Source organism: Oratosquilla oratoria, chromosome 20 (assembly GCF_046742065.1).
Source record: "Oratosquilla oratoria isolate Oo_2021 chromosome 20, ASM4674206v1, whole genome shotgun sequence".
Classification (NCBI taxonomy): domain Eukaryota; kingdom Metazoa; phylum Arthropoda; class Malacostraca; order Stomatopoda; family Squillidae; genus Oratosquilla; species Oratosquilla oratoria.
Window position 1 is genome coordinate 36,591,947 of NC_134796.1, and position 27,706 is coordinate 36,619,652.

General features: G+C 44.0%; 2 protein-coding genes across 5 annotated transcripts in view; one reads left to right on the top strand and one right to left on the bottom strand.

The window, feature by feature from the left end:
- The window catches only part of LOC143036459 (uncharacterized), a 35,923-nt gene extending 9,964 nt beyond the window's left edge, over nucleotides 1-25,959 (top strand). For both annotated transcript variants that reach the window (XM_076203839.1, XM_076203840.1), the window contains exons 7-27: nucleotides 1-9; nucleotides 403-573; nucleotides 927-1,024; nucleotides 2,823-2,979; nucleotides 5,042-5,172; nucleotides 5,568-5,722; nucleotides 6,586-6,683; nucleotides 7,415-7,542; nucleotides 8,006-8,134; nucleotides 9,124-9,304; nucleotides 10,006-10,264; nucleotides 10,747-10,940; nucleotides 11,567-11,767; nucleotides 13,210-13,339; nucleotides 17,411-17,540; nucleotides 18,413-18,541; nucleotides 19,182-19,286; nucleotides 19,552-19,679; nucleotides 21,253-21,365; nucleotides 21,813-21,953; nucleotides 25,207-25,959. The exon at nucleotides 1-9 is cut by the window's left edge and continues 169 nt beyond it. In XM_076203839.1, coding sequence (XP_076059954.1) covers nucleotides 1-9; nucleotides 403-573; nucleotides 927-1,024; nucleotides 2,823-2,979; nucleotides 5,042-5,172; nucleotides 5,568-5,722; nucleotides 6,586-6,683; nucleotides 7,415-7,542; nucleotides 8,006-8,134; nucleotides 9,124-9,304; nucleotides 10,006-10,264; nucleotides 10,747-10,940; nucleotides 11,567-11,767; nucleotides 13,210-13,339; nucleotides 17,411-17,540; nucleotides 18,413-18,541; nucleotides 19,182-19,286; nucleotides 19,552-19,679; nucleotides 21,253-21,365; nucleotides 21,813-21,953; nucleotides 25,207-25,528 — 3,109 coding nt within the window. In that variant the 3' untranslated portion in view covers nucleotides 25,529-25,959. The remainder of the gene's footprint in view (nucleotides 10-402; nucleotides 574-926; nucleotides 1,025-2,822; nucleotides 2,980-5,041; nucleotides 5,173-5,567; nucleotides 5,723-6,585; nucleotides 6,684-7,414; nucleotides 7,543-8,005; nucleotides 8,135-9,123; nucleotides 9,305-10,005; nucleotides 10,265-10,746; nucleotides 10,941-11,566; nucleotides 11,768-13,209; nucleotides 13,340-17,410; nucleotides 17,541-18,412; nucleotides 18,542-19,181; nucleotides 19,287-19,551; nucleotides 19,680-21,252; nucleotides 21,366-21,812; nucleotides 21,954-25,206) is intronic.
- Nucleotides 25,960-26,107: 148 nt separating this feature from the next.
- Rnmt (RNA guanine-7 methyltransferase) overlaps nucleotides 26,108-27,706 on the bottom strand; it is a 30,911-nt gene continuing 29,312 nt past the window's right edge. For all 3 annotated transcript variants that reach the window (XM_076203845.1, XM_076203843.1, XM_076203844.1), the window contains exons 8-9: nucleotides 26,662-26,794; nucleotides 26,108-26,453 (exon numbers count right to left, since the gene is read on the bottom strand). In XM_076203845.1, coding sequence (XP_076059960.1) covers nucleotides 26,419-26,453; nucleotides 26,662-26,794 — 168 coding nt within the window. In that variant the 3' untranslated portion in view covers nucleotides 26,108-26,418. The remainder of the gene's footprint in view (nucleotides 26,454-26,661; nucleotides 26,795-27,706) is intronic.

The window sequence follows — 27,706 nt, forward strand, 5'->3', positions numbered from 1 at the left end:
TATATTTGGGTAAGGACAACCAGTACCCACTCTCTCACTTTCCTTCGGAAGACAAATCTAAATTAAATTCATTGCACCATATACACATTTTGATGTGAAGCCACATTTTCCCCGCTCTTCGTTATTTGTCCCCCGAGTGTCTTGTCTTGTGGTCTAGTTATGACAGTTTATATCGGCGCGATATCAAGGAGAAAATCTGGTGACGAAATGTTTGTTGTGACCACCTTGTACATAATTGGCTAGTCAAGTTACTGGGGACTTGTATAGTGCATTGCTTCGATTTTTTTTTTTTTTTTTTTTTTTCTTTTTTTTTTTTTTATAACCAGACCTTGTTCAGCTGTGAATGAACCTTCAGTTATCAAAGATTTAAATACCTTGATTAGGGAAACCCGTGTCTTACAGCATGCAGAGCTACTACTACGAAGTGGTTCTAGGAAAATTCCGCCGACTAGCCATGTCTCCTTATGAACAGACCTACAGAGTAGTCGGCTACAAACACATTGGCTTCGATTACGAGTCCTTCAACAACGACATTGCTCTCTTGAAGCTTGCTACACCTATAGTCTCGAACCGGTAAGTTTCAGAGCCTTCTTCCCCTTTTGATATGCAACATATATACACATACATATACCAAAGGCTTTTTCCCCCCTTAAAGGTGAGGTAGCCAAAAGAAAAAGGCACAGAAACCACTCCCACCCATTCCATCCCATCCATACTCCAGTCCCGTCCACCCTCTTCCCTCCCTCTCATCTTGGCACCTCCTGGATGACGGGTCATTCCTGCATCTTGTCCACTGCATATAACATATATAGCATGTGTTAAACTAACTGCAAAGGACACCATGTTGCTGCGCCTTTGCAATTTTCCGAAAACAGAGTTTAATACCCTGACTTTAATCACTGGAATTCTGATTTGCGATCTGACAGGTGGGTTCGGTACGCTACGCTGACAAAGACAGATCCTAAATTCCACGACAGGTGTTTCATCGCTGGCTGGGGGGCACTCGAGTTCCAGAAAGATAATCGTAAGTACAACAATAACCGTAATGTTAAGATCACCTCTGTGTATGACAGGACACTTAACCAACTTAGATTAGTAGTGTGACAAATAGAAAATTCCTCTGTCAACAGTTAACGAAATGGTCCAGTCAGCCATCTGCTCTTTAGAATCAGGGTGTGAGTAGGGTAATATACACATCATTATCATTTTTCATATTTCTCTTCAATGTCAAAGTGCCATGTAAGAATGTATCCTTGCTGACCGAGCGGGTTAGAGCGTCCATAAATGCGGCGGAGGTCGAACAAATCTCCCTCTCCTTTGGTATTTTCTTCGTCATATCACAAATCTCCCCATCCCTTGGTGTTTTCTTCGTCATGTCACAAATCTCCCCCTCCTTTGGTGTTTTCTTCATGTCACAAATCTCCCCCTCCTTTGGTGTTTTCTTCATGTCACAAATCTCCCCCTCCTTTGGTGTTTTCTTCATGTCACAAATCTCTCCTTCCCTTGGTGTTTTCTTCGTCATGTCACAAATCTCCCCCTCCTCTGGTGTTTTCTTCATGTCACAAATCTCCCCCTCCTCTGGTGTTTCCTTTGGTGTTTTCTTCATGTCCCAAATCTCCCCCTCCTTTGGTGTTTTCTTCGTCATGTCACAAATCTCCCCCTCTGGTGTTTTCTTCGTCATGTCACAAATCTCCCCCTCCTCTGGTGTTTTCTTCATGTCACAAATCTCCCCCTCCTCTGGTGTTTTCTTCATGTCCCAAATCTCCCCCTCCTTTAGTGTTTTCTTCGTCATGTCACAAATCTCCCCCTCCTTTGGTGTTTTCTTCATGTCACAAATCTCTCCTTCCCTTGGTGTTTTCTTCATGTCCCAAATCTCCCCCTCCTTTGGTGTTTTCTTCGTCATGTCACAAATCTCCCCCTCTGGTGTTTTCTTCGTCATGTCACAAATCTCCCCCTCCTTTGGTGTTTTCTTCATGTCACAAATCTCCCCCTCCTTTGGTGTTTTCTTCATGTCACAAATCTCCCCCTCCTTTGGTGTTTTCTTCGTCATGTCACAAATCTCCCCCTCTGGTGTTTTCTTCGTCATGTCACAAATCTCCCCCTCCTCTGGTGTTTTCTTCATGTCACAAATCTCCCCCTCCTCTGGTGTTTTCTTCGTCATGTCACAAATCTCCCCCTCCTCTGGTGTTTTCTTCGTCATGTCACAAATCTCCCCCTCTGGTGTTTTCTTCATGTCACAAATCTCCCCCTCCTTTGGTGTTTTCTTCATGTCACAAATCTCCCCCTCCTCTGGTGTTTTCTTCATGTCCCAAATCTCCCCCTCCTTTAGTGTTTTCTTCATGTCACAAATCTCCCCCTCCTTTGGTATTTTCTTCATGTCACAAATCTCCCCCTCCTTTGGTATTTTCTTCATGTCACAAATCTCCCCCTCCTTTGGTATTTCCTTCATGTCACAAATCTCCCCCTCCTTTGGTATTTTCTTCATGTCACAAATCTCCCCCTCCTTTGGTATTTTCTTCATGTCACAAATCTCCCCCTCCTTTGGTATTTCCTTCATGTCACAAATCTCCCCCTCCTTTGGTATTTCCTTCATGTCACAAATCTCCCCCTCCTTTGGTATTTTCTTCATGTCACAAATCTCCCCCTCCTTTGGTATTTCCTTCATGTCACAAATCTCCCCCTCCTTTGATGTTTTCCTCTTAACCACCACCACCTCCCTACCTTCGTGTTCTCTTCGTCCCCTGTTCCCTCTCCTTTAACATTTCTATTCACTCATTCGCCTGCCTTCCTTGGCCTCACCTCCCCCTTCCTTCTCTCTGCAGAGATTTTGTCTCACAAGCTGAAGATGGCCGAACTCAGAATCATGAACTGCACAGAGCGCAAGGGTGCCAAAGGAGTTGTGTGTGCTGGTGACCTCAACTACTCCAAAGACTCTTGCCAGGGCGACTCCGGAGGACCTTTGGTGTGTCAACAGTACGAGTAAGTCTATCGAAGTTTCATTCACGCCTTTTAATATACCTCTGTGCCCCTCCAGGGCTCTCCTGAACACTACCGGCACCTCCCGCCCCCTCCGGGACACTACCTGCACCTCCCGCCCCCTCCGGGGCACTACCTGCACCTCCCGCCCCCTCCGGGGCACTACCTGCACCTCCCGCCCCCCTCCGGGGCACTACCGGCACCTCCCGGCCCCTCCAGGGCACTACCGGCACCTCCCGGCCCCTCCAGGGCACTACCGGCACCTCCCGGACCCTCCGGGACACTACCGACACCTCCCGGACCCTCCGGGACACTACCGATACCTCCCGCCCCCTCCAGGGCACTACCGGCACCTCCCGGCCCTTCCAGGGCACTACCGGCACCTCCCGCCCCCTCCGGGGCACTACCGGCACCTCCCGGCCCTTCCAGGACACTACCTGCACCTCTCGGCCCCTCCAGGGCACTACCGGCACCTCCCGGCCCCTCCGAGGCACTACCGGCCCCTCCCGGCCCCTCCGAGGCACTACCGGCACCTCCCGGACCCTCCGGGACACTACCGGCACCTCCCGGACCCTCCGGGACACTACCGGCACCTCCCGGACCCTCCGGGACACTACCGGCACCTCCCGGACCCTCCGGGACACTACCGGCACCTCCCGGACCCTCCGGGACACTAACGTCACCTCCCAGACCCTCCGGGGCACTGCCTACACCTCCCGGACCCTCCGGGACACTCCCTGCACCTCCCGGACCCTCCGGGACACTCCCTGCACCTCCCGGACCCTCCGGGACACTCCCTGCCCCCCTCCCCGCTCCTGCGGGACACTCCCGGTCCCTCCCCGCTCCTGCGGGACACTCCCGGTCCCTCCCCGCTCCTGCGGGACACTCCCGGCCCCTCCCCGTTCCTGCGGGACACTCCCGGCCCCTCCCCGTTCCTGCGGGACACTCACGGCCCCTCCCCGTTCCTGCGGGACACTCACGGCCCCTCCCCGTTCCTGCGGGACACACTCCGCTCCGCCGGGACACTCCCGGCCCCTCCCCGCTCCTGCGGGACACACTCCGCTCCTCCGGGACACTCCCGGGACACTCCCGGACCCCTCCGGGACACTCCCGGACCCCTCCGGGACACTCCCGGACCCCTCCGGGACACTCCCGGACCCCTCCGGGACACTCCCGGACCCCTCCGGGACACTCCCGGACCCCTCCGGGAAACTCTCGGGACCCTCCGGAACACTCCCGGACCCCTCCGGGACACTCTCGGGACCCTCCGGAACACCCCCGGGACACTCCCGGGCCCCTCCGGGACACTCCCGGGCCCCTCCGGGACACTCCCGGGCCATTCCCTGGCCATTCCCTGGCCATTCCCTGGCCCTCGTGCCCCTCCACCTCCCCCTACCAATCTACCTGCTGTCCCTTCTAGTTTGCCACCAAAGGTTTGCGCGTCGATTCTCCAAGCAAGCCGAAAATCAGGCCACGAGGCTTAGCGCTTTGATCCCTTAGGCAGCATTGTGCTGCTGGAGGGAGCTAATAACCTATTAGACTTTTGGGATGAGCGCTGTAGATCACTTTTTTTTTTTTTTTTTTTGTACTCTGGTAATCATAACAAAGGTGAAGATGGTAAGATACTGTATAGGAATAATAAAATTCTTGTACCTGTTTTCTTTTTCCTTTTTTCTGGTGTAAGTTTCTTGATCTGTAATGAACAAAGTTGAACCAAGGGCATGGTTCATTAAATTCCTCGCTACAAAGTCCTCTGTAAGGGGCACCGTCCTAGCCTTCCGATAGGGGGGAGTTTGTGACGTTAAACATATTATTAATACACATACAGAAACTAATTCGAGGTTTGTAGTAATGTGAACGTACAGTAGATAAATTAGGTAAGACTTTAGTGATAGATAAGATTGCTTATGTGATTATTGAATTCTTTAAAAAAACAAATGTGCATGATTGTTGAAAAGGAACACTATTTCCATAAAGTATATTTACAAAGATAAATTGCGTAAATGGTAAGAGTTACTTTGATAAGACCTGCGTAAGTTGAGATCGATATAATGTTCTCCCGCAGCCCTGTTCGAGATGAAACCTCCTGGGTTCTCGCTGGTTTGGTGTCTTACGGTTTCGAGTGCGCAAGGGTTGAGCACACAGGAGGATACACCAGTATAGCTTATCACCTTAATTGGATCAAGAGCGTCATAGGTAAGTGAAGTTTAGGACGAGGTGGAGGTTTCTGTTGTGAGTGGAAGGTGTCTCTATTTATTGACATAATTGAAAGAACGTTCTTTAGCCTTTGTCCAGTCACGAGAAGTTCAGACAATATCAATATAGGTTTTCATTTTTTCTTTTTTTTTCCATCTTGGAGCCTAGATAAGAGGGAGGGGTGAGGTTGAATGGGAGTGGAGTATGTGGGGATGGAATGGGTGGGAGTGGATTTTATGACTTTTTTTGACTACCTCCCTTGTCAGGGGGAAATAGCTATTGCTATATGTATGTATGTATCTCATTATATTGTAATTTACTTTCATCTTCTTTAATCTCAATCTGTTTCTCTAGTCTTTGCACCATTGGATCTGTAACTTTAATCCCTTGGCTAGCTGGTTCCGATGGACAGGAGCTGGTGGAGACGGTGGACGCTGTGCCTTCTCGTTGCCAAATAAGAAACACGAGTCGCCCTTGTCCCATACTAAGATGTCGCCGTCCCCTCGGAGCATATCTCGATGAGGATAAGATCTGTAATGGTGAACGTGAAGTAAGTGTTTACAAGTTCCACAATTGTAGAATATTTTGAACATAATATTGTCCACAGGCTACGAACAAGACAGTAGGGCAGGACTCGTGGTAATGGACTTAAATTGGAGAAATTTAGGTTTGAGGAAGTAGGTATGAGCTAGTTTACCAACAATGGTTAACGAATGGAATAGACTTGTTAGCTATGTAATGAGCACTTATACAATGGATTGTTTTATGGGATTAGATAATTTTATGGACAGGGATGACAGATGGTTTGGGACATGGAACTGCCTAGTGTAGGTCACACACTCTTGCAGTATCTTATGTTATATAAGCTGCTGCAAGACTTACTTCATTCAGCTGGTATGTGGATCATGGAGTAGAGGGAGTGTGGAGTTCGCTTCTCGTCTTTAAAAAAAAAATCGTCCGACCAGAATTAGGACAAACATTGCCAAATGTTCTACAGCGCTGCAGAGGATGTGACGTCACCGGAAATTATTCCTTGGGGTTCCTGGTTAGGCGACTGGGCTGGCACTTGCTGTAGTAATGGTTCATAACCACCTAATAAACAATATCCAACATGAAAACTATCTTATTTTTTTCATTTTTCCTTCTCTCGGAAAAGGAGGATAGGCTAGTCGTTTAAATGGACTAAACGCTGGCCATTTTGGCACTTAAGTATTTGGATGCAGATCACATACTTAGGATAGACCAGAATAAAGTATTTTATCTTTACACTACTTTGTTTCCACTGCGCATTAGGCCTAACTAATGTAGTTTTCTGGAAGGGGGTGTCAAAGTATATTCTGGTGATGTTTCTAAGCGTTGAAAATTGTTAGTTTCTTTGATCTTGTTATATGCAATATCACTTGTCCCCAACAGCTAGATTGTCTGTATGGAGAAGATGAACAACACTGCGACTATTCCCGTGACCCTCCACTGCAGATCTTAAACAATCCTTATGCCAACAAGATACAAAAGTAAGTAATCTATCTGAATCAATTTGCAATCATTTAACCTTCTCTAACCTGAACAGTTCCACTCTAATGGACATTGTCCTTGATCACGAGGGCCCTGGGGCCTGGGGCGCGGGGCCCTGGGGGCCTGGGGCGCGGGGCCCTGGGGGCCTGGGGCGCGAGGCCCTGGGGGCCTGGGGCGCGGGGCCCTGGGGGCCTGGGGCGCGGGGCCCTGGGGGCCTGGGGTGCGGTGCCCTGGGGCCTAGGGCGCGGGACTCTGGGGAACGGGGCCCTGGGGCGCTGTACGATGATTTTTTTTTTCCCTTGGTTAACATAGTTTCGGAATTTTTGAACTGCTTATAAGAAATTATCCACAGAAGGAAAGCAGGCTGCAATTTTCATTTCTGGGAAATAACAATTAATTCGTTTCTGGTATTTTAAAAGTAAATGCTTCCCCTGATCATTGCGTCGACTTTTAGAGATTTTTTTTTTAACCGATTATATTTCTCTTCGTTGGAAGTCTACCATTTCGTGTGCTGACTGTTGCAGAAGGTATGAAGTTGTACAAATAAACTGAATAGAAAAATACATGACAACAGGGTGATTAGGACTGTTCGCCCCCTTTGTTTTTGAGCATCTTTTTAATGTTTTTAACCATTTTTTATTCGCCCATTGTTTTTAAGCATATTTTTACCGTTTGTGGAAGTCTAATAATGCACTCTTAAAGGCAAGGAAATGTTTCATTCTCCCAACAGTTCTGAAGTTACTACTCTATTGGAGTCTCCACTGAGAAATGTTGAAGAGTTTCCACCATCTGAGCTTGAAAGTGCCAGATGCGACCACTGTCCACATCTCCTCGACTATTCAGATGAGGAGAACTGCAGTAAGTGATCAAAATGTCAAAATCGTAAATTTGTACAAGTTTATTTTTGAGCGATTTAACATGTTTTCATTAGAGTCTGTAGCATAAAATAATTTTTATCATTTGTCTGTTTTATTTTCATTTATTGGTTATTTGTCAATTTATTATTATTTACTATTTACCTGTTTAATATTTAACTATACCTATGCATTTATTTATGTATTTTATTTATTTACATTATTATTGTTTTTATTTATTTATTTTTTCGCATCAGACCTAGATATGGACCAAAAGGTCGTCATGCTCCGCCTTTGTAATCCTTATATGAAATTCTTTTCATTGTAGCATTGGCGCAACTAGGTTGCCAAACGACTGAACATGTTTTCATTTGAGGCTGTTGTAAAAAACTATTTCATGGTGTCCCTTTTTTTAATCGGTGTATATTTAAACATACTATGGTTTTATGAAATTCTTTTCTTTGTAGCATTGGCGCAACTAGGTTGTCAAACGCCAAACCAGATTCCATGTCCGTTTGGCAGCGGATGTCTCGAACGATCAGAACGGTGCTCGGCCAAGAATGTCTGCAAAGATGGCGGAGGAGAAATAGGCTGTGGTGAGTTCATGGCGTGTTTTCAGTAAATTCACGACAAGCGTACACAAAAAATGACATTTGTTACAGTCCTTGTTATGGGTTGAAGAAATTCCTTATTCAAGATCTCAAAATGTTCTTGTAAACTCGCCAATAACTGTCCTTTCCCCAACACCTTCCCGTTCTGCATTAGACATATCAGAGCACAGCGAGCTGAGCAATTGGACGAGCATCTGTTTGTGCAGATGACGACACTAAACATTAGCTTCCGAGTATCATCACTGCAGTAGAATACCGTGGACACAGTGTCCTGCGTTCATTTATGAACAGTTCCAGACCACAGGCAAGGTTAAGGCCCGGGAGGGTTCCAGCCCCGCAAACCACTGGAAAACCGACGCAAAGAAGTAGTGCTCTCCTTCACGCGTAGACGCGTAGCTAACGCTTTTGCCCATGCTACACGCAATACGATGTCACGCATACGTAGTTTCGTACGTGAACTGTTCATTGTTAGACACTTGGTCTCTATTGCACGGAACACGCGGCACTCCGAACGGCACGGTACTGTTACTTCGTATATGTACACGGCGCGATACGGGGCAACGCAAAGGTACAAAGACGTCGTACGAGGCTCGAACAACATTACCCAATTTACTAGTTTCACATTATCTGAAACAACTCTAGGTTAATCGTAGTATCACTGTTACGAGTAGGTTCAGGATATGTCCGCGTAAGATAGATTAAAACCGACTACCCTTTAGCTTCTTTACCTTAAAACATGGAAAGAATGGTCTCTACAAGTGGACATGGCAAAAATGTGTACTAAAGCGATCAAAGCGTGTCTAGGAAATTGCACCGATACACCATAGGAATACAACTCCATGCAGTAACTTGTCACTTATCTAAACATGTATCAATTCGTGGCCACATCGTGGCCACATTGTCTTTTACCACATTTTCATTGTACTGCAGAAACTGTTGCAATCGATTAACTCTAATCCCTTTGTCCTGAATAGTGTTCCTAAGCAAAGAAGAAAATGTTGTTCTGGACCGGTTTGATTTGGCTCTTCCGAGCTTCGAAGGCTTCCCATACGTCTTGGTAAATGGCGAGTGGGAGATATTGTGTGCTCCAGATGACACTACACAAGCGTCTCTACAGCTACTAGCAGACATCACCTGCCAATATCTTGGTTACAAGTAAGTATTCCATTGATGTTGATGTTATAAATGGACCAACAACGGTTACCTGGAAGTAATGGTCCCGTAAGACGGACGACATAAAGTGAACACTCAAGGGACCGACATTGTCTTTAGGACGGAACTCAAAATTGCTGAGTTATATTTCCTCCACATTTTCAAACGAAGAAAGCTGACAGCCGGTGACTTTCACTCTTGCCTACAACTCGATGAGAGAGAAAGTTTCATACTTATACAACATCAGTCATATCTAAAGCAGTTTTATAATTGGAGCTATTGACAGCATCCCGCGAGTATAGTTTCTATCCTGGAGAAATAATTTTGATGCTCGCTAACAGTGGGTTAGAGCGTCGCTACTTTTGGCGTAGGTAGAGGTTAAAGAAGTACGAAATCTGCCACCATAGAGTTGGACCAAGGGCATGGTTTATGAATTCCACGCTACTTGGTCCTCTATAAGGGGCACCGACCTAGCTTCCTGACAGAGGGACGTCACAACGTTAAACCGAATCGTGTAACAATCAGGAGAATGTACCTGAAAACACAAACGAACCAAACCAAATCGTGTAGATTGGAATGATAAAGTGTAACAATGGGAAAAAACTTAGACCAATTCTGACTTTTTTACAGACCACTTTCAATTTTCTAAGTTCGCAAAACCTTGTTTGGACTTCAGAAGTTCAATGGATCATGTGTAATTGCAGGAGATCCAGAGAGGTTCACTCGACGAAAAAAATCAAGCGAGCCCCCACAGTTGTTTACAATCGTGGCACGTATGTGTACAGTCGACTTCATGCTCTCCAACGCCGGCGCGTCTCCAATCAAATTCCTTCCAACATTCCTGATGACGAGACCCTACATGGAGATTTATTCACATCAGGAACAAGAAATATCGAGTCCCTTTTTCACTACGCGAGGAAAACTAACAGGAGCCGACGACAAGCTGACGAAAGTTGCTTAACGGTAAGTTTTAGTAATGAACAAAGTAAACATATTTGAAATGTCAGTTAAATGGTGAGGTCGGGTAACCCCTTGGGGGCTAGAATTTTGTCCAAAGTTTCCTTGCTGGAGGAAATGAAACTGCTGCCTTGCTACCACTTTGAGGTACACCCTTGGTTCAATTAGCACCAGAGAACTCGATGGTGAGGCAGCGAGACAGACTATATAATCACTGAAAGAAAGTTCCTCCACACAACAACAATGACCTTCTTCCCAATATGTGTATCGATAAGTGATAGTTCGTATCATATCACGAGGACTTAATATTTGCAAGAATAATGTTGGCTTGAGGTTTACATAATATTAACATGTCTTGTACTAGTTGAGCATGAGGATTGGACAGTTTTCTCAAGTTATGAAAAAGTATGAGATACCTTAATTACTTTTATAATGCTGAAATGCAAAACGTACTTGAACAGCTTCGTGAGCTACGTGCTTCGTTCCAGATGCTGGTGTCTTGCCACGTGCCTTTAAATGGAAAAGTGCGAATGCAGATGTTCAACCCAAATGCGTCTGTGCATCATCCTGGTGCCATGCCATGGAGGGCCAGTGTCTATAGCAACGAAAAATTCCTTTGCAGTGCAACACTGGTCTTGAATCGATGGGCAATAGCATCTGGCAACTGCAGCGACAAATACAAGTGAAGATTATGTATTTCTGTATATTGTGTGCGTGTGTGCGCGCGTGTGTGTGTGTGTGTGTGTGTGCGCGCGTGTGTGTGTGCGCGTGCTTGTGTGTGTGTGTGTGTGTGTGTGTGTGTGTGTGTGTGTGCGCGCGCGCGCGCGCGGTGTGCCTGTCTGTCTGTACGTGTCTGTCTGTATGTCTGTCTGTATGTATGTCTGTACGTGTGTGTATGTCTTTGTACATGTCTGTATGTCCGTGTCTCTCTGTACGTGTCTGTATCTGTATGCCTGTACGTGTATCTATGTCTGTACGTGTCTGTATGTCTGTCTGTACATGTGTATGTCTGTCTGTACGTGTATGTCTGTATGTCTGTCTGTACGTGTATGTCTGTATGTCTGTCTGTACGTGTATGTCTGTATGTCTGTCTGTACGTGTATGTCTGTCTGTACGTGTCTGTATGTCTCTGTACGTGTCTGTATGTCTGTACATGTGTCTGTATGTCTGCACGTGTCTGTATGTTTGTGCGTGTGTCTGTATCTCGTACCGAGTTGTCCTTAACTGATATGATTCACTTGCATACCTGCTATATGGCTTCTTCACATTATATATACGGGTCTCATGCGTAATATTTCACCCCAACAGCCTCACTACAGATAACGTTCAAGTTGTACTTGGAACTAATTGCGCCAAGCCTCGGCGTAAAGGGAGAGGACCTTACGAAGAGACCGTCAGAGTTGTTACCACGTACATCTACAGCAAGCGGAGGCATCGCGTCGCTCTGCTGAAGCTCGAGAAGGAGCCTACACGGACATTGTTCGTAAACAGCTTGCACTGGGGAGCAAAGTAAGTTAATGTATACAGTACTTTAAACCTACTATCGGAGAAATAATATCAGAAGTACAGGAGATCCGTATATTTCGACTACTGTCTGTAGTCCTCTACAGCAGAATGAAGAGGACTGCAGATAGTGGTCGAAATGTGCGGCTCTCCTGTACTTCTGATATTATTTCTCCGATGGTGGGTTTAAAGTGTACATTTACAAATGTTATAATGTTACTCTCTTGTCAAACAATCGATTGTTGCTTCAAGTTTCACTAAGTGGATAAACCGCAGTTCCACATTGGCTGGTAACTGTTCCATAGAACTTCCCATAGATCTCTCCAAGAAGAAAATTTGTACTGTTACCTGTTATACCTGTGTGGGACTGGTTCTGTCATTGGCTCAAAGTGGTCGGGAGAGGCGAAATCAGCAGATCAAAAAGAATAAGAAACGTTTAAGAAAGCTCGTGCAACTGAGATAGAAAAAATGTCCTGTGTTATCACACCTGAAGTGCCTTTTCGTTTGCGCACCTTAATAAAACCGGGCGCGCTACTCAAACGCGGTTGGCTCTTACTCGGTCAGACTTCAATAGCTAATAAACAGCTACTCCATGATTAGAGCGGAAGTAATGCCAGCTATTGAATGAATAAATAGGAGAGGGAGTCTTGTTGGACGACTTTTCTAAGTGGCTAAGGTAAGTGGCAGCGTATTGAAGAAAGTAGCTTGGGGGATTGTCGAAAATTTGCGTCATCTATACATCTATACGAAGTTTTGGAGTTTATTCAAAATATTAATTGCCGATAAAATGGTCACAGTAGACACCATGCGAGGATGAAACCTTTTTCAAGTACTAAGTGTCATTTAAACGAGTTTCTAGGATTTGATGACTGGTATAGTTTGCATCATACGGTGGATAGGGACTGGGTTCTTGAATGATGCGCATGTTGATACGAAGTGTTTATAATTTCGGTACGATAACTCCTACGTTGGCGTTATGAGGCGCAAGCGGGTACATGAGGATGCCGGCGTCCTGATTATATATTTTTGTAGTTGTACACGAGTTATCCACGGATTCTATGAACCGGTTTGATCACGTTTTGTGTTTATTATCACTCTGAGTAAAAGAACGAGTAATACAGCAATGACTTTATATTCTATAATGAGAGTAGTGTGATGAATCGTACGTTTGGCAGCCGATGCTGCGCGGGAGAATTTGAGTCGTACTTCAGATTTTTCATTCACATCTAAAAAAAATGAACAAAGAAATAACACACTTGATTTCAAAACTATTACTTTTGATCCTGAAAAACATTAATTTTGAAACTGAATAAAATCGAATGCAGTCATTTATTAAACTACTTGTAAGGGAGACATGTGTAACATATTTTGCGGAATAGTATTTTTAGTCTAAGTCCTTACAGTATTTGTCGCTGTGCAGTTCAAAAGGATTTTCGTGTCTTTTTCAGTCCGCCGTTGCGAAGTTTTAGTGTCTGCGCAACTATGTGGCAACAGAATATCATTGAACTGGTTCCTTACAACTGCACATCAAACACGTTGTGTCTTAAGCGCAAGGAGAAGGATGAAATCTTCCACAAGGTAAGAACTTCAGTGCCTGTTGACCGTTCTACGTACCGGGGTATCTATCGACTACATGATTATGTGCAGTACATTAAGTGGGCTGGCAGGGTTCTCATTTAACTCTACCCCAAATTTTCTATCGACCCCGTAGCTGCTTGAAGGTAGTGTTGCCAGCATTGCTGAAGTTTCTGAAAATTTACCATTTTTTTATCTATTGTTTGAATTCAAGAAATGGTATATTTTTAATTTAATAGTGTCTGGCATTCTTCATATTTTTACAAATTGTTGTCGAGAATATCCAATTGGAGGTTTCAGTGGTTCCCTCGACCCCAGCAGCAAGCAAACGTTCAGACCCCCTGGATGGTCCCATGGAGCATCGACCACTTTGAGAACTCATGGCTTAGGGCAGTGGTTCTCAACCGATGTGCCGCGGCACCAAAGACTGCCGTGAGATCAACTGAGGGTGCAGCCAAAATTCAGGGCAAAAATAATTATCGTATCACTGACTCTTGTCATCCATTTTTATTCACTAAAGCAGCATCAGTGTAAAGATGAGTATTTTTATATTATCCAGGGACAAAATTTTGTTACACTGATGTTGAATCGACAAAATACTGACAAACTAGAATTTAGATTTTCTAATAAGGGTGCCGGGGACTTCTGAAAGGCTTGGCAAGGGTGCCTCAAGCCAGAAAAGGTTGGAAACCACTGGTTTAGAGGGTTGTTGTTGTTGTTGTCGTTCCCTAGACTCTGTCCGAGCAGTCCCGTCTCCCCAAGGAAGGCCACAGCCGAAACTGGGTTTTCCCACAAATCCTTTATAGAGTGTATGTTGTGTTGTTTGCGTGCATGATTGTGTATAATGCAGTCTTCCATTATGTGTTGTTACACTGGGCTTCCACGGGTTTCGCCAGCGCAGACTCTTGCGTTTATTTCAGTAGAAACGACTTCGATAACTATCTTGTTTTCCAAATCTCCAAAATTCAAGCTCTTTCCGTTGTATGCAGCAAAGCTGAATGATGAACAAATATTACAAACCTATACGAATGTTAGACATACTGTTGAAATGTTGTTAGAGAAAGCTAGATTTCTGCAAGTAAAATCGTATTCTAGTTGTTCAAGTAGAGGTTGGAGGTAAGATGTGGGAGGAAAAATAGCCCAGTGTGATGACACATTCGGAGGCACACCAATGGACAGTCACGCAGCATTTCGTTTGGAATCGGTCTCGATGAATACTATACACTTGACTTTTACTATCCTTTGTTTATGCTATTCTCGTCTCGTGTATAGTTCCTAATGCATCACGTGACTGTCCCTATGCATGGCATGATAGGCTAAATGGGTAGAGTGTAGGGGTGGGCAGGATCCGAGTACTGGACCCGAATCCCAGGGATCCGAGGAGAGCTGACGAATCCGATTACCGACGCTGGTATTCGAATCCACTGACGCGTCCACTCTAGGACGAATACTTGTACGATTACTCGGGATTTTTTTTCTCTCCTCTCTCTCTCTCTCTCCTTCTCTTTTTCGTTAGGTCAATCATAAAGGCAATACAATTTCGGAAGGTGGTCATAAAAACGCCAGGAATTTTTTCAAAACTGATAAACTTTATTTTTTTATGTATATAGATTCCCTTGGCAATATTTCGTAAAGATTCTCTTAGCAATATTTCGTAAAGATTCTCTTGGTAATATTTCGTAAAGATTCTCTTGTTAACATTTGGTAAAGATTCTCTTGGCAATATTTCGTAAATATTTTCTCATTAATATTTCGTAAAGATTCTTTTGTCAGAATTCCGTAATTCCGTTTTTATGTATATAGATTCTCTTGGCAATATTTCGTAAAGATTCTCTTAGCGTTATTTCGTAAAGATTCTCTTGGTAATATTTCGTAAAGATTCTCTGAGTCTGAGTCAGATGTGTCCCCGGGAGTTAGTATTTCCGGTGATGACTCATTTCCGGAGTAGGAGGTTGGAAGGTTTAGAGAGAAATATTTTTTTTATGTATATAGACCTTCGATATTGAATATGAACATTATTTGTACTGACCAAGTTTATAACTATATTTTACCATTGGTGAGTAAAACACGGTTATATGTATGAAAAATATCTTGGCTTCGATTACTGGCCGGGACTCGATTACTGGCCGGGACTCGATTACTGGCCGGGACTCGATTACTGGCCGGGACTCGATTACTGGCCGGGACTCGATTACTGGCCGGGACTCGATTACTGGCCGGGACTCGATTACTGGCCGGGACTCGATTACTGGCCGGGACTCGATTACTGGCCGGGACTCGATTACTGGCCGGGACTCGATTACTGGCCGGGACTCGATTACTGGCCGGGACTCGATTACTGGCCGGGACTCGATTACTGGCCGGGACTCGATTACTGGCCGGGACTCGATTACTGGCCGGGACTCGATTACTGGCCGGGACTCGATTACTGGCCGGGACTCGATTACTGGCCGGGACTCGATTACTGGCCGGGACTCGATTACTGGCCGGGACTCGATTACTGGCCGGGACTCGATTACTGGCCGGGACTCGATTACTGGCCGGGACTCGATTACTGGCCGGGACTCGATTACTGGCCGGGACTCGATTACTGGCCGGGACTCGATTACTGGCCGGGACTCGATTACTGGCCGGGACTCGATTACTGGCCGGGACTCGATTACTGGCCGGGACTCGATTACTGGCCGGGACTCGATTACTGGCCGGGACTCGATTACTGGCCGGGACTCGATTACTGGCCGGGACTCGATTACTGGCCGGGACTCGATTACTGGCCGGGACTCGATTACTGGCCGGGACTCGATTACTGGCCGGGACTCGATTACTGGCCGGGACTCGATTACTGGCCGGGACTCGATTACTGGCCGGGACTCGATTACTGGCCGGGACTCGATTACTGGCCGGGACTCGATTACTGGCCGGGACTCGATTACTGGCCGGGACTCGATTACTGGCCGGGACTCGATTACTGGCCGGGACTCGATTACTGGCCGGGACTCGATTACTGGCCGGGACTCGATTACTGGCCGGGACTCGATTACTGGCCGGGACTCGATTACTGGCCGGGACTCGATTACTGGCCGGGACTCGATTACTGGCCGGGACTCGATTACTGGCCGGGACTCGATTACTGGCCGGGACTCGATTACTGGCCGGGACTCGATTACTGGCCGGGACTCGATTACTGGCCGGGACTCGATTACTGGCCGGGACTCGATTACTGGCCGGGACTCGATTACTGGCCGGGACTCGATTACTGGCCGGGACTCGATTACTGGCCGGGACTCGATTACTGGCCGGGACTCGATTACTGGCCGGGACTCGATTACTGGCCGGGACTCGATTACTGGCCGGGACTCGATTACTGGCCGGGACTCGATTACTGGCCGGGACTCGATTACTGGCCGGGACTCGATTACTGGCCGGGACTCGATTACTGGCCGGGACTCGATTACTGGCCGGGACTCGATTACTGGCCGGGACTCGATTACTGGCCGGGACTCGATTACTGGCCGGGACTCGATTACTGGCCGGGACTCGATTACTGGCCGGGACTCGATTACTGGCCGGGACTCGAGTACCGCGCGGATCCCTTTCTCGCTAGTCTCCCCGAGTGTGCAGGTAATCGGATCCGGATCCGGATCCGAATCCTACGGATCCAGTAAGCTCAAGTACTCTGATCCACGAATCCTAAGATCTCGGATCCTGCCCAACACTACTGAAGTGACAGGAGGGGAGGGGGAGGAATTATTGGTAGACTTGCATACCAACGGATGTGAAATATACTATGAAAGAGAAAAAAATTGCTATAGGCCAGAGGAAAATAGTTAAATTTAGTGTACAAGGTGTTTATTTACACGAAATCGTGAATATTGAAAGTAATGTATTTGTGTATTTTCGTTTATGTACCAATTTCTTCAATCGCATGTTTTATCTTCGGAACCTTCGTCTACCCTGAATAATTTCTTTGCCCTTCCCTTTTAATCTTTATTATTTTTATGGAGGCTTATCCCTAGCAAAGTGAGAACATAAACCTGGAAATACGTAACCATACAATTTTCCTTTTTATTCCAGATTGACGAATTGTCTTTAGTGGCTTGCAGAGCAAACAAAACTTCATTTGAGACTTGGTGGGCTGCAGGCCTCGTGGTACCTGGAACAAATATCGCCTTCTCGATTTTAAACAAAGAGGATTATAATGCGGGTTAGAAATTCCACTTTTGTTCGAATTTCCACTTCTCCCTTAGTTATTTTCAGAAAACGAGTGATAAGCTTGTCACTTAATAGGCGTGGTGTATTGATTGACGCATTCACAAAAACGGCGGTTACTTGCCTCTCTATTGTCCCTGTTCTGATTCAGGCAGCACAATGGAAGTATCGTATTTGCCAGATCACAAGACTCTCCCTCGCACAAGACTCGCTCTAATTTTACGAGGATATTTTGTGGGAAATATGTTTCATCATGCATATATCGAAAGAAGATTTGAAGTGATTTTGTTGGGAATGTGTATGTCCCATAGCTCACAGACACAACGGACGCTTTGACAGTACAACTCTAATGCACTTAAAACGGAACATCCTAGTTTCTCCTATGGCTATTTCATGGACAACGTACCTTGTTAAACCGGATTTTTTACAAAAATGCCCAACATGCACAACACCTTGCAAGAACCACCACCTCCCCTCCCCTTCATACAATGACCACATTATATCTTGTTTTAGTAGAGTCGGCACCAAAACTTTTCTCTTGTCCATACAAGACTGGACTCTCGATACTACTGAAAATCCCACTGTGCACATCTGACGTGACATAATATTGCCATGCCACAGAAATAACATGCCCCATGCAGATAGCACCTTATCAGTTGACCCAGAATGACCTATAAAATATAAGTACTGCGATGGTTCAAAAGGATGGTTGTGCTGTTCCATTGTGGGAGACAAGACAATACTGGCAATGTCTTATTAGTTACCTCCCACAATATGACAGCTATAGTATGTTTACGATACAAGCACAGACATCCCCTCTTTAAAACATAAGTTTATGCAATATTTTGTATTGATTTGCTATTTCAGTTATTAACACGGCCCAAAAACACACCGGTGATAAGGCAGAGGATGTTAACAAGACTGTAAAGTTAGATGCTGGAAATGATGGTTCAATCAGCTTTGAGCAACCATTCAACACAGATGGTGGTGCCACAGGTAAGACGTTTGGAAATTAACTTGATATGGATAACCGTGTATAATAGAACCTGAGTGAAAGAGAGTAAATTATGAAAATGAGGGTAAGAAGTGTTGTGGCAACTTCATGCGCCATAAAAAATTAACTTGATGTGGATAACCGTGTATATTGGAACCTGAGTGAAAGCGAGTAAATTATGAAAACAAGGGTAGGACGTGTTGTTTTGACTTGGTGATGTCATAGGTCACTTAAATATTTCTCAATCGTGCGATTTTGTGTGCGATTGTTTTCCCATCCATTGCTACCCCTCATTTTCCCGTCTTCTTCCTACCCACTATTTTCTCTCTCCTATCTACTATTTTTCTTCTTTGGAGAATGTGAACTACTACTCACCAAATTGTTATAATTTAGTGTAGGACAAAACTTGGATACATATACTCAGTAGGCATCAAACTTACACTTCCAGCCTTCCTCACAAATGAAAGCAAATATACATGTACATGATAATTGCCAGGTAGGATTACATTCTAAATAACTGACCAAATGTTAGAAGATATCTCGGGCTTTGTCTTCAGGTGTCTTCTCTCCTTTCCCTTGAATCACAAACTCGTTCACCTGTGTACATGTTCTAATCAACGCATCTTTCCCTTCTTATTTCAGTTAAGGACCAGACTCTGGTTTCAAATGGTGGACTAAATCTCCTTAACATGGTTACAGTGAATGAAGTGGGTGATGGCGTGGAGTACCTTCCCTGTTTCCACACAAGTAAGCTTAGTGGGAAAGCATGCTGACAGGAGACACAGGTTCATGAGAAGTAATGTGTACAAAATAAAACTAAAACAATGCAGGCAAACAAATAAAACAAGCAAAATAATCTGCTGACAAAAATGAAATAAAAATCTAAATACAAAATGTTTGTTTAGACTGGCAGGTTGGTCTAGTTGCATGAATATGCATGTTTCTTCACACTTGTGATACAATTGGAAGAGTGAACCTTACAAGTAACCCAAACTCTTTTGGAACATTCCAGGTTGTCCAGTGGGAAAGTTCCAGTGCTTTTCATCCAAATGCATTGATATTGGCAGAGTGAGGGATGGTCAGAATGACTGCCCTGATGGTGAAGACGAGGAAGATGAACAGAGCTTACATTGTTTAAGGGTTAGGAATCTGTGTTATTGCATGTACATTAGACTGACTGACCATTTAAGTAAAACTGAATAGGCAGCCGACAATTAAACATGTATAGTTTTACACTAGACATTCCCATTTATCTAAAGGTTTTATCATGGCAAATGGTTTGAAAAATTGTCTTTAAAGCAGAATGCTAGACAATTTGACTGCAGGGAGGGAAGGTTTGGGGTGGTGTTATTGGATTGAGGGAGTTAAGGAGCAACCAATGGAGTCTCTGAAAATGAATAGGCCGAGTTATAGATGAGTTTATGGTGGCCTGAATTAAGATCTTGGCAGTAGTCCATATGCGTCTGATACAATCCTGCCGATGTGTCAGGTGAATGTTCTTTTATCAAGACTCCCAAGTCTTCTCTTTTGTTTTCGTAATGGGTTCCCTTCCCAAGGAATAGTTTAAGGATAGCCTTTTGCTGCCATTGCCTATTTCCAGTAATTTGCATTTTTTTTTTTTTTTTTTTGTAATGAATTTAATTTACCATTTTTGGCTTCATACAAAGAGTGTGAGTGAGTGCAAGTGTAAGTGCGAATGCGCACGCCTAGGTGTATTTTACGGGAAGAGAGCTATGCTTGTAGTGACCCACTTTTGTATATTTGTGTGTGTGTGTACCTAGTTGTATCTTATGGGAAGGGGAGCTACACTTGTGGCGTCCTACCTTTGTATCTCGCAATGTCTAGTTTGCTCTTGAATTCATGTATGGTTTTTGCACACACTATTGTTTCATCCAGTTTGTTCAAAGTGTCCACCACTGTGTGGAAAACTGTTCTTCAGATCTCTTCTATAACTATCTTTTTCGAGTTTTTTTTTTCCATGTCCTCTTGTGTTTTTCTTGTTTAACAAGTCCTCTCTATCAAGTATTTACATGCCCTTCATGATTCTATATATGGTCTGTAGGTTGTGTGTGTGTTGGGGGAGGGACTGGGTTGGTTTCTGTCTCCAGTTAGGAGAAAGTTTGGGGAGATGTACATTGGAGTACTGATCTTGTGTGTGTGTGTGTGTGTGGGGAGTAAATTAAATGAATAACTAGTTTCTGGAGCCCAACCTGAACACCAGGCACCAGCCCCTTGCAAACCTAATGGAGGTGGGTTTGGAGTAACATCTTGTGGCCAGGAAGCATCCAGATTATCTTTGATGTGGGTACCAAATGTTTTCCATCTTCTCCCAGTCAGTGATGCAGTCTCTTGCAGACATATCGTGTTACTTGAATACAAGTATATTTTGAAAAGTGGACATCCCTTAAACTCGTCCAGTTTACCCATAACTCCTGTTCAGACTCCCATTTGACATGTTGAAGCCCAGTAACAGGCCACATATTTTTTTTACTGTTACACAGTATTCTAAAAATTTATGAAGTTCATTGTGATATTACACTGAACCCCACTCATAAGTGACCAGTTCTAATCTGTGTACTCTGGGCCTCTTCCCCTTTGAGGGAGGTAGTCAACCAAGGCATCCACCCAAAGATTGAGTTCTATTCTAGTTTAAAAATCCTTCTAGAAAAAAATCACCAAAGATGTATTAACTAACATTTTAATACTTTGACAGAAATTGATGCACACTAACTGTGCAAAATTTTGTGATGGATACATAGACTGTCCCTCCAATGGAATTGATGAGAAATATTGTGGTTGCCCACCAAACATGTTTAGATGTTACAAGTAAGTAAATGGTGTGGTGAAGAAGTTCTAATATTGTTTGATGTTCATTGATCATAGTTTGTCTCTCTAAACCAGGGGTTCTCAAACTTTTTCTCGTTAAGTACCCTGAGTTGTAAGATCATCTTCCCGAACCCCCAACAATCTGACAATGAAGAGAATGGTAATTTATTGACTAACTCACACACACACACACACCCCAGATTCAACTATTGGTAATCAACACTGTTAATTTAGAAACCAGCATAGAACAGTGAGATGGAAGGCACACACACTGCTACCACGGAATTTCATAATCCACAACTACCACTATTTAAAATACGTTTTTCGTCAGCCATCTAAGTACCCCTAGAAATCTTCTTGTGAACCCCTGGGGGTTTGCAAACCCCAGTTTGAGTACCCCTGCTCTAAACTAATGTCTTTTCTTCACCAACTTCATGCTTCCTGAAGGTCACCAGAAATGAAAGGGCCTAAAAAATGCATACAAAAGAATCAAGTTTGCGATCGGTGTAAAAACTGTGATGGGGGAGAAGATGAGCAAAACTGCTACACCCTAGCAATGGAATTTAGAAATCAAGAGAATGTATTAGGGTGAGTAAACTTTTTTTTTTCTAATATAAATATAGGTACCAAATTCTCAGCAGTCTAGGTCCCATGGTTGGAATTTAAGCAGAGAAACTTTCTTGAAGAAACTGCACTGAAAATGAGCCTATACATCTAGTCACATGTTGTACATGTGTTTTAATTAGACTAGTCTCAAAAGATAATGTACCACCAGCATTCATAATATTGGTGGTTATCGACTTGTACGTACATATACCAAAGGCTTTCTCTCCCTTACAAGGAAGGTAGCCAAAAAACAATGGCATAAAATCCACTCCCACCCCCACATACTCCACTCCCACCCATTCCACCCCCACATACTCCACTCCCACCCATTCCACCCCCACATACTCCACTCCCACCCATTCCACCCCCACATACTCCACTCCCACCCATTCCACCCCCACATACTCCACTCCCACCCATTCCACCCCCACATACTCCACTCCCACCCATTCCACCCCCACATACTCCACTCCCACCCATTCCACCCCCACATACTCCACTCCCACCCATTCCACCCCCACATACTCCACTCCCACCCATTCCACCCCCACATACTCCACTCCCACCCATTCCACCCCCACATACTCCACTCCCACCCATTCCACCCCCACATACTCCACTCCCACCCATTCCACTCCCACCCACTCCACCCCCACATACTCCACCCCCACATACTCCACTCCCACCCATTCCACCCCCACATACTCCACTCCCACCCATTCCACCCCCACATACTCCACTCCCACCCATTCCACCCCCACATACTCCACTCCCACCCATTCCACCCCCACATACTCCACTCCCACCCATTCCACCCCCACATACTCCACTCCCACCCATTCCACCCCCACATACTCCACTCCCATTCACCTCACTCCTTATTATGTTGGCTCCTCCTGGATGAATGGTCATTCCTGTTTCTCGCCCACTGTCCTACTGTCCTGGGTCAAGCAATGTCTCAAAACACAGCATGCCTACAGCAAGGTTGCTTCATTAAATTGGCGACCCCCCCCCTCCAATTTTCCGTTCCCTCGTGCAGAAATGGAGAAGACTGGGAGAAATCCCTTTGGGCTGCATCAATTTATTTTTCACATGTATTCCCTCACCCCCCACCCACTCCCTTTCATGCATCACAGCATCATCCATACACAACCATTCTGAATTCACCCTTATCTTCTGTCTTCTCCCATCCTTCCTCAACAGACATTACCCTCTTTCCCAATGTCCCTTTTACCCCATCCATCCATCTCATCCTTGGTTACCCACTCATGTTCACTTTTCCTACCTCTGCCTTCCACACCTCTTTCACTAATCTTTCTTAACTCATTCTTTCCATGTGTCCAAACCATCCCAATACTTTTATCGACCCTATCTCCCAACTCCCTTCCCACCCCCATTCTCCTCCTCACCTCTTTTCTCACACTATCCAGCCTAGTAACCCCTATCATACTTCTCAGGCACCTCATCTCTCACATTCAGATTCCTCCTCTTAGGTTACATGTTTGTCCCCCATACAGCGCTGTTGGCACAACCACTCCTTCATACAATCTCCTAGTATCCATTACACTTTTAATCCCCAAAGACATTTACTTGCTTCTCTCAATCTACATTCTACCTCCACTTCCACTCCTCCCCTTCCTGCTATATTCACACCCAAGTATCTAAAACTATCCACTTCCTCCAGTCTCTTCCCCTTAATACTTTCAGTCTGCTGCCCCTTTCTCCCTTTGTACACCTTACTTTTAGCCACATCTATCTTCAACTTTTCTTTTGCACACCTTCCCAAACTCGCTTGTTTCCTCAATCTTTCCTGATCCTCCTACAAGTCCAGTGTCATCAGCAAACAACTGTCTTCTCCCACTTTTTACCATTTTCTTTAACCATCTCCAATACCTGACCCATTTACACTTGCATTTACCTCTCACACCACCCCATCTATGTATAAATTGAACAGCCAAGGCGACACAACACATACCTGACAAAGTCCTACTTTCTCTCAATCCACTTGCTCTCTCCATTTCTGATTCCAACACAAGCTCTATCATAAAAACTCTCGACTGCTCTTAAAAGCTTTCCTCCTTTTCCATATATCTGCAATACCTCCCATGGTGCCTTCCTGTCTGTCATAAGCCTTTTCCAAATCCATAAAGGCCCAAAAAACATTCTTACCTTTTCCTACAGCTTCCTCACATGTGTCTTAGCACAAAAATCTGACCCACGCAACCTCTACCTGTTCTAAATACACACTGTTCCTCACCAATTACTCCCTCTGTTCCTCCCCTAATCCTCTCAAGACCCTTCCCAACTACACTTAACAAACTGATCCCTCTGAAACTACTACACTTGCACTTGTCCCCTTTTCTCTTGTAAGTGGAACTATACAGGCATTCCTCCAGCTCTCTACCCTCTCTTAAAACATATATACCATACATAAACCAAAGGCTTTTTCCCCCTACATGGGGGGTAGCCAAAAAGAAAAAGGCATAGAAACCTCTCCTACCCATTCCACCTCCTATCATACTCTTAAACAAACGTTAAATAACATCACCAGCCAGTCCACCATCACTGTAATTTTTTAGATATTCTGCATGACACCCATCCAACCCAGGTGCCTTACCTACTCTCATCTTAACTGCCTTCACCTCATCTTTCCTCATTTCTCCTCCATTTTGCTCACTCGTTGACTCGTGACCTAATAATAGTAGACCCTGTTAGAATTGGATATGGAGAGTGGTTTAAGGTAAAAATGGGACTGTCAGGGATGTCATGTCACTATGGCTGTTCATTGTGGCATTAAAGGTGAAGAACATTGTGGGTTTAAGAAAAGTAGGGGTTGTGTTGACCAGATATTTGTGGTAAAGCAATGTGAGACTGGCAAAATATTGTTTTTGCACCTTTATGGGAGTGAAATGGGTGGGAGTGGGTACGTCCCTTTTGACTTGCTACCTCCTTCATAAGGGGAAAGCCCTTGGTATATATAGATAGATAAACCTCGGACTTCAAATGTATTTGCATCAGTTCTTTGATATAATGCATGCTCCAGTGTATCATGTGTGATTGTAGAAAAAAAGGTAGACATTACAAATGTGTAAAGTGTCAATACAAAAATATTAATATTAAACAGTGTATGAAATATCTTCATATTAACATTCCTATGGGCTTAATTTCAGTGCCGAAAGTTAGATTAAGGTGCCCAATAACGTCACTATAACTCTTCTTCCAAATTTTCCCACAGGGTGTGGCCAACCCAATCTCATGGTTATATTCTGCTAAGAACATGTGGACGCTGGAATACAGTTCCAGCTGACAAGTGGACTAAGACTCTTTCCTATGCTACGTGCAACAAGATTGGCCTTGGCACATTCATCAAAGCAGTATCCCATGAAGTCAATATAACAGCCAAGGCCATCAATGATAACCTTTTTCGACGCTTTAATGGATATATGGGGAGGAATGCAGCATTGGATACAAAAATCAGGCCAAGAAGCAGTAGTACTATAAGTAATATTACTAATGACGTATATAAAATAGTTTACTTGAAGTGTGGAGTATCGTAAATGTAAGTAGGAAAGGAAGCTATCTGTGAAACTAGGTTATTAATCTGTTACCTCCGGTCTCCTGCCGAGATGGTGAACAAAACTCGTGTAAAAAGTTCTGTAATTATACTTTTAGTTTACCTTGTGATATTGTTGATCTTTTACTGTTGGTTTTATTGTTAAAGTTTATATATACATTGCCCGCTTGATTTATTATCCTTGCTACAGTTCTGCAGGACTAGAAATGAGGAATGAATAGGATTAGTCGAAGAAATGAAGCATGCTGTTTGGAAATTCATTCTGACCTGCAGAAATTGTATGTAAAATGTTTAGAATGATAAAAAAGACTGAATGATACCATTGCACTTATAATGCATGGGATGAGAAATAAGGATCTCTCAGATTTTTTACCAGGACAATAATTGAATGTAAAGATGCAGGATTTTGGTCATCAGTTTAACCATATCAGCAGTTGTTCTATATACTTTTTTTTTTTTTCTTTTTTTCTTTAATTGTAGCTATCACTTGTACCCCACAAAAATACACACACACTCGGTCCTCTTCTACTGAATTTGTAGGAGAAAAATGCATAAACAATGATAAAACAAATTATCTTAAAATTTTATTTCAATGTCACCTGTGTAAGAACAGATCTCCACATCTAATATCACTATCTATTACCAAAAAAGTTTAATTTCCTATGGTGGAAGACAATAAATACTGGAAATAAAAATGTCGAATTAAGAAAATACATTCAAACAAGTCTGTACTGTAATGTACTCTGGGAAATGACAAGTCTGTAACTAAACAGCTAATACAAGAAAATGTCTTTCTAAGTAGAACTGCAAGACTGAATTAGCAGTGGCTGCCTTGTGCAAACAGGATGGCCAGAGGTGCCAGTACCTATTTCCTCACAACTTCTTGAAGGCAAATGCAGTGTAGAGGGCTGCAAGAGAAAAAGAAATGTTAAGAACATAACATAAGAATGAAGGAGACTGCAAGAGACCATAAGGCCTACACTAGGCAGCTCATTTTAGCTTTTTACAAATGTCTTGTACGTAACTGAAAGTATATTGTACAAATCACTGAATCAACATAAGCCTAATCTAAAGCTATAGAATGTAATCATCTACGAATCCTTCAAACCAACTTACTAATGGCATCCCATTCTGACTTAGAAAGGGTGTGGATCAACCTCACTCCAGTTTGTTTAAGATGTTCTTCTGCATGAGCATATTCTTCTGGATCACTGGCCACAGTTGAACCTTTTTTGTCAAGTGAATATGGCTGAAAAAAAAAAAAGTCTTAAATAACATGGGAACAAAGCAGTAGAGAAATACTGTATTTTCCGGCGTATAGTGCGCGACTTTTTTCCGTTGGAAGGGCCTAAAAATGGGGGGTGCGCGTTATTTACGGCCTACGATAAAAATTCTGCGGCTGTGTGTAATTTTTTTCACAACGTGACGAGGTTGGCCGTCACAAAGTCGGGACGGCACACTTCTCTGTGAGAACAAGAACAACAGCCATGGTGACATGAAAGAATACACCAGCATGGGCTACCGTATATAAATATTTGGTATAGGTAGGCATCTATTGAATCTTATGAAAATGTTTAAATAGGCCTAAACACCATGAAACATGATCAATATTCATGATATTTGCCCATGTTCACAGCATCCTAGTTTGAATTTTTATGTTGGCTTTGTTGCTTCACTTTAGGTATGGTACAAATTCCGTTGCAGCCGTTCATAAACTCGTGTCAAACACCTGACTACAACACCCTCTTTCGGGAGTTATATTAACTAATTGTCACCTCAATGAGAGACTGTCCTATTTCACCACTGTCATTGCAGGTTCAAAGCTAAAATGAAACGGTCTGTAGTTTGTTTCAGTATTAAATAAAAAATGGTAAAGATGAATTATTTCCTCAAGACATAAAATGAACATTCTGTAAAAATCCCAAAAATTTTCTGTATATTTTACTTTCAATAAACTTTTTTTAGATCATATTTCCTACAAACTATTTAAGCTACAAAGTAATAAGGGACCAACGCACAACATGAGTCATATACCGGTACATGTAGTTCCGACTTTTTCTTAGTTGTGCCCTGATTGATGCCTAAACTGACACTTTAATGACAAATCAACAGATTTCCCAGCAGTGGCTCTAGCCAAGGAAAAATACTTTTCCATGTAACC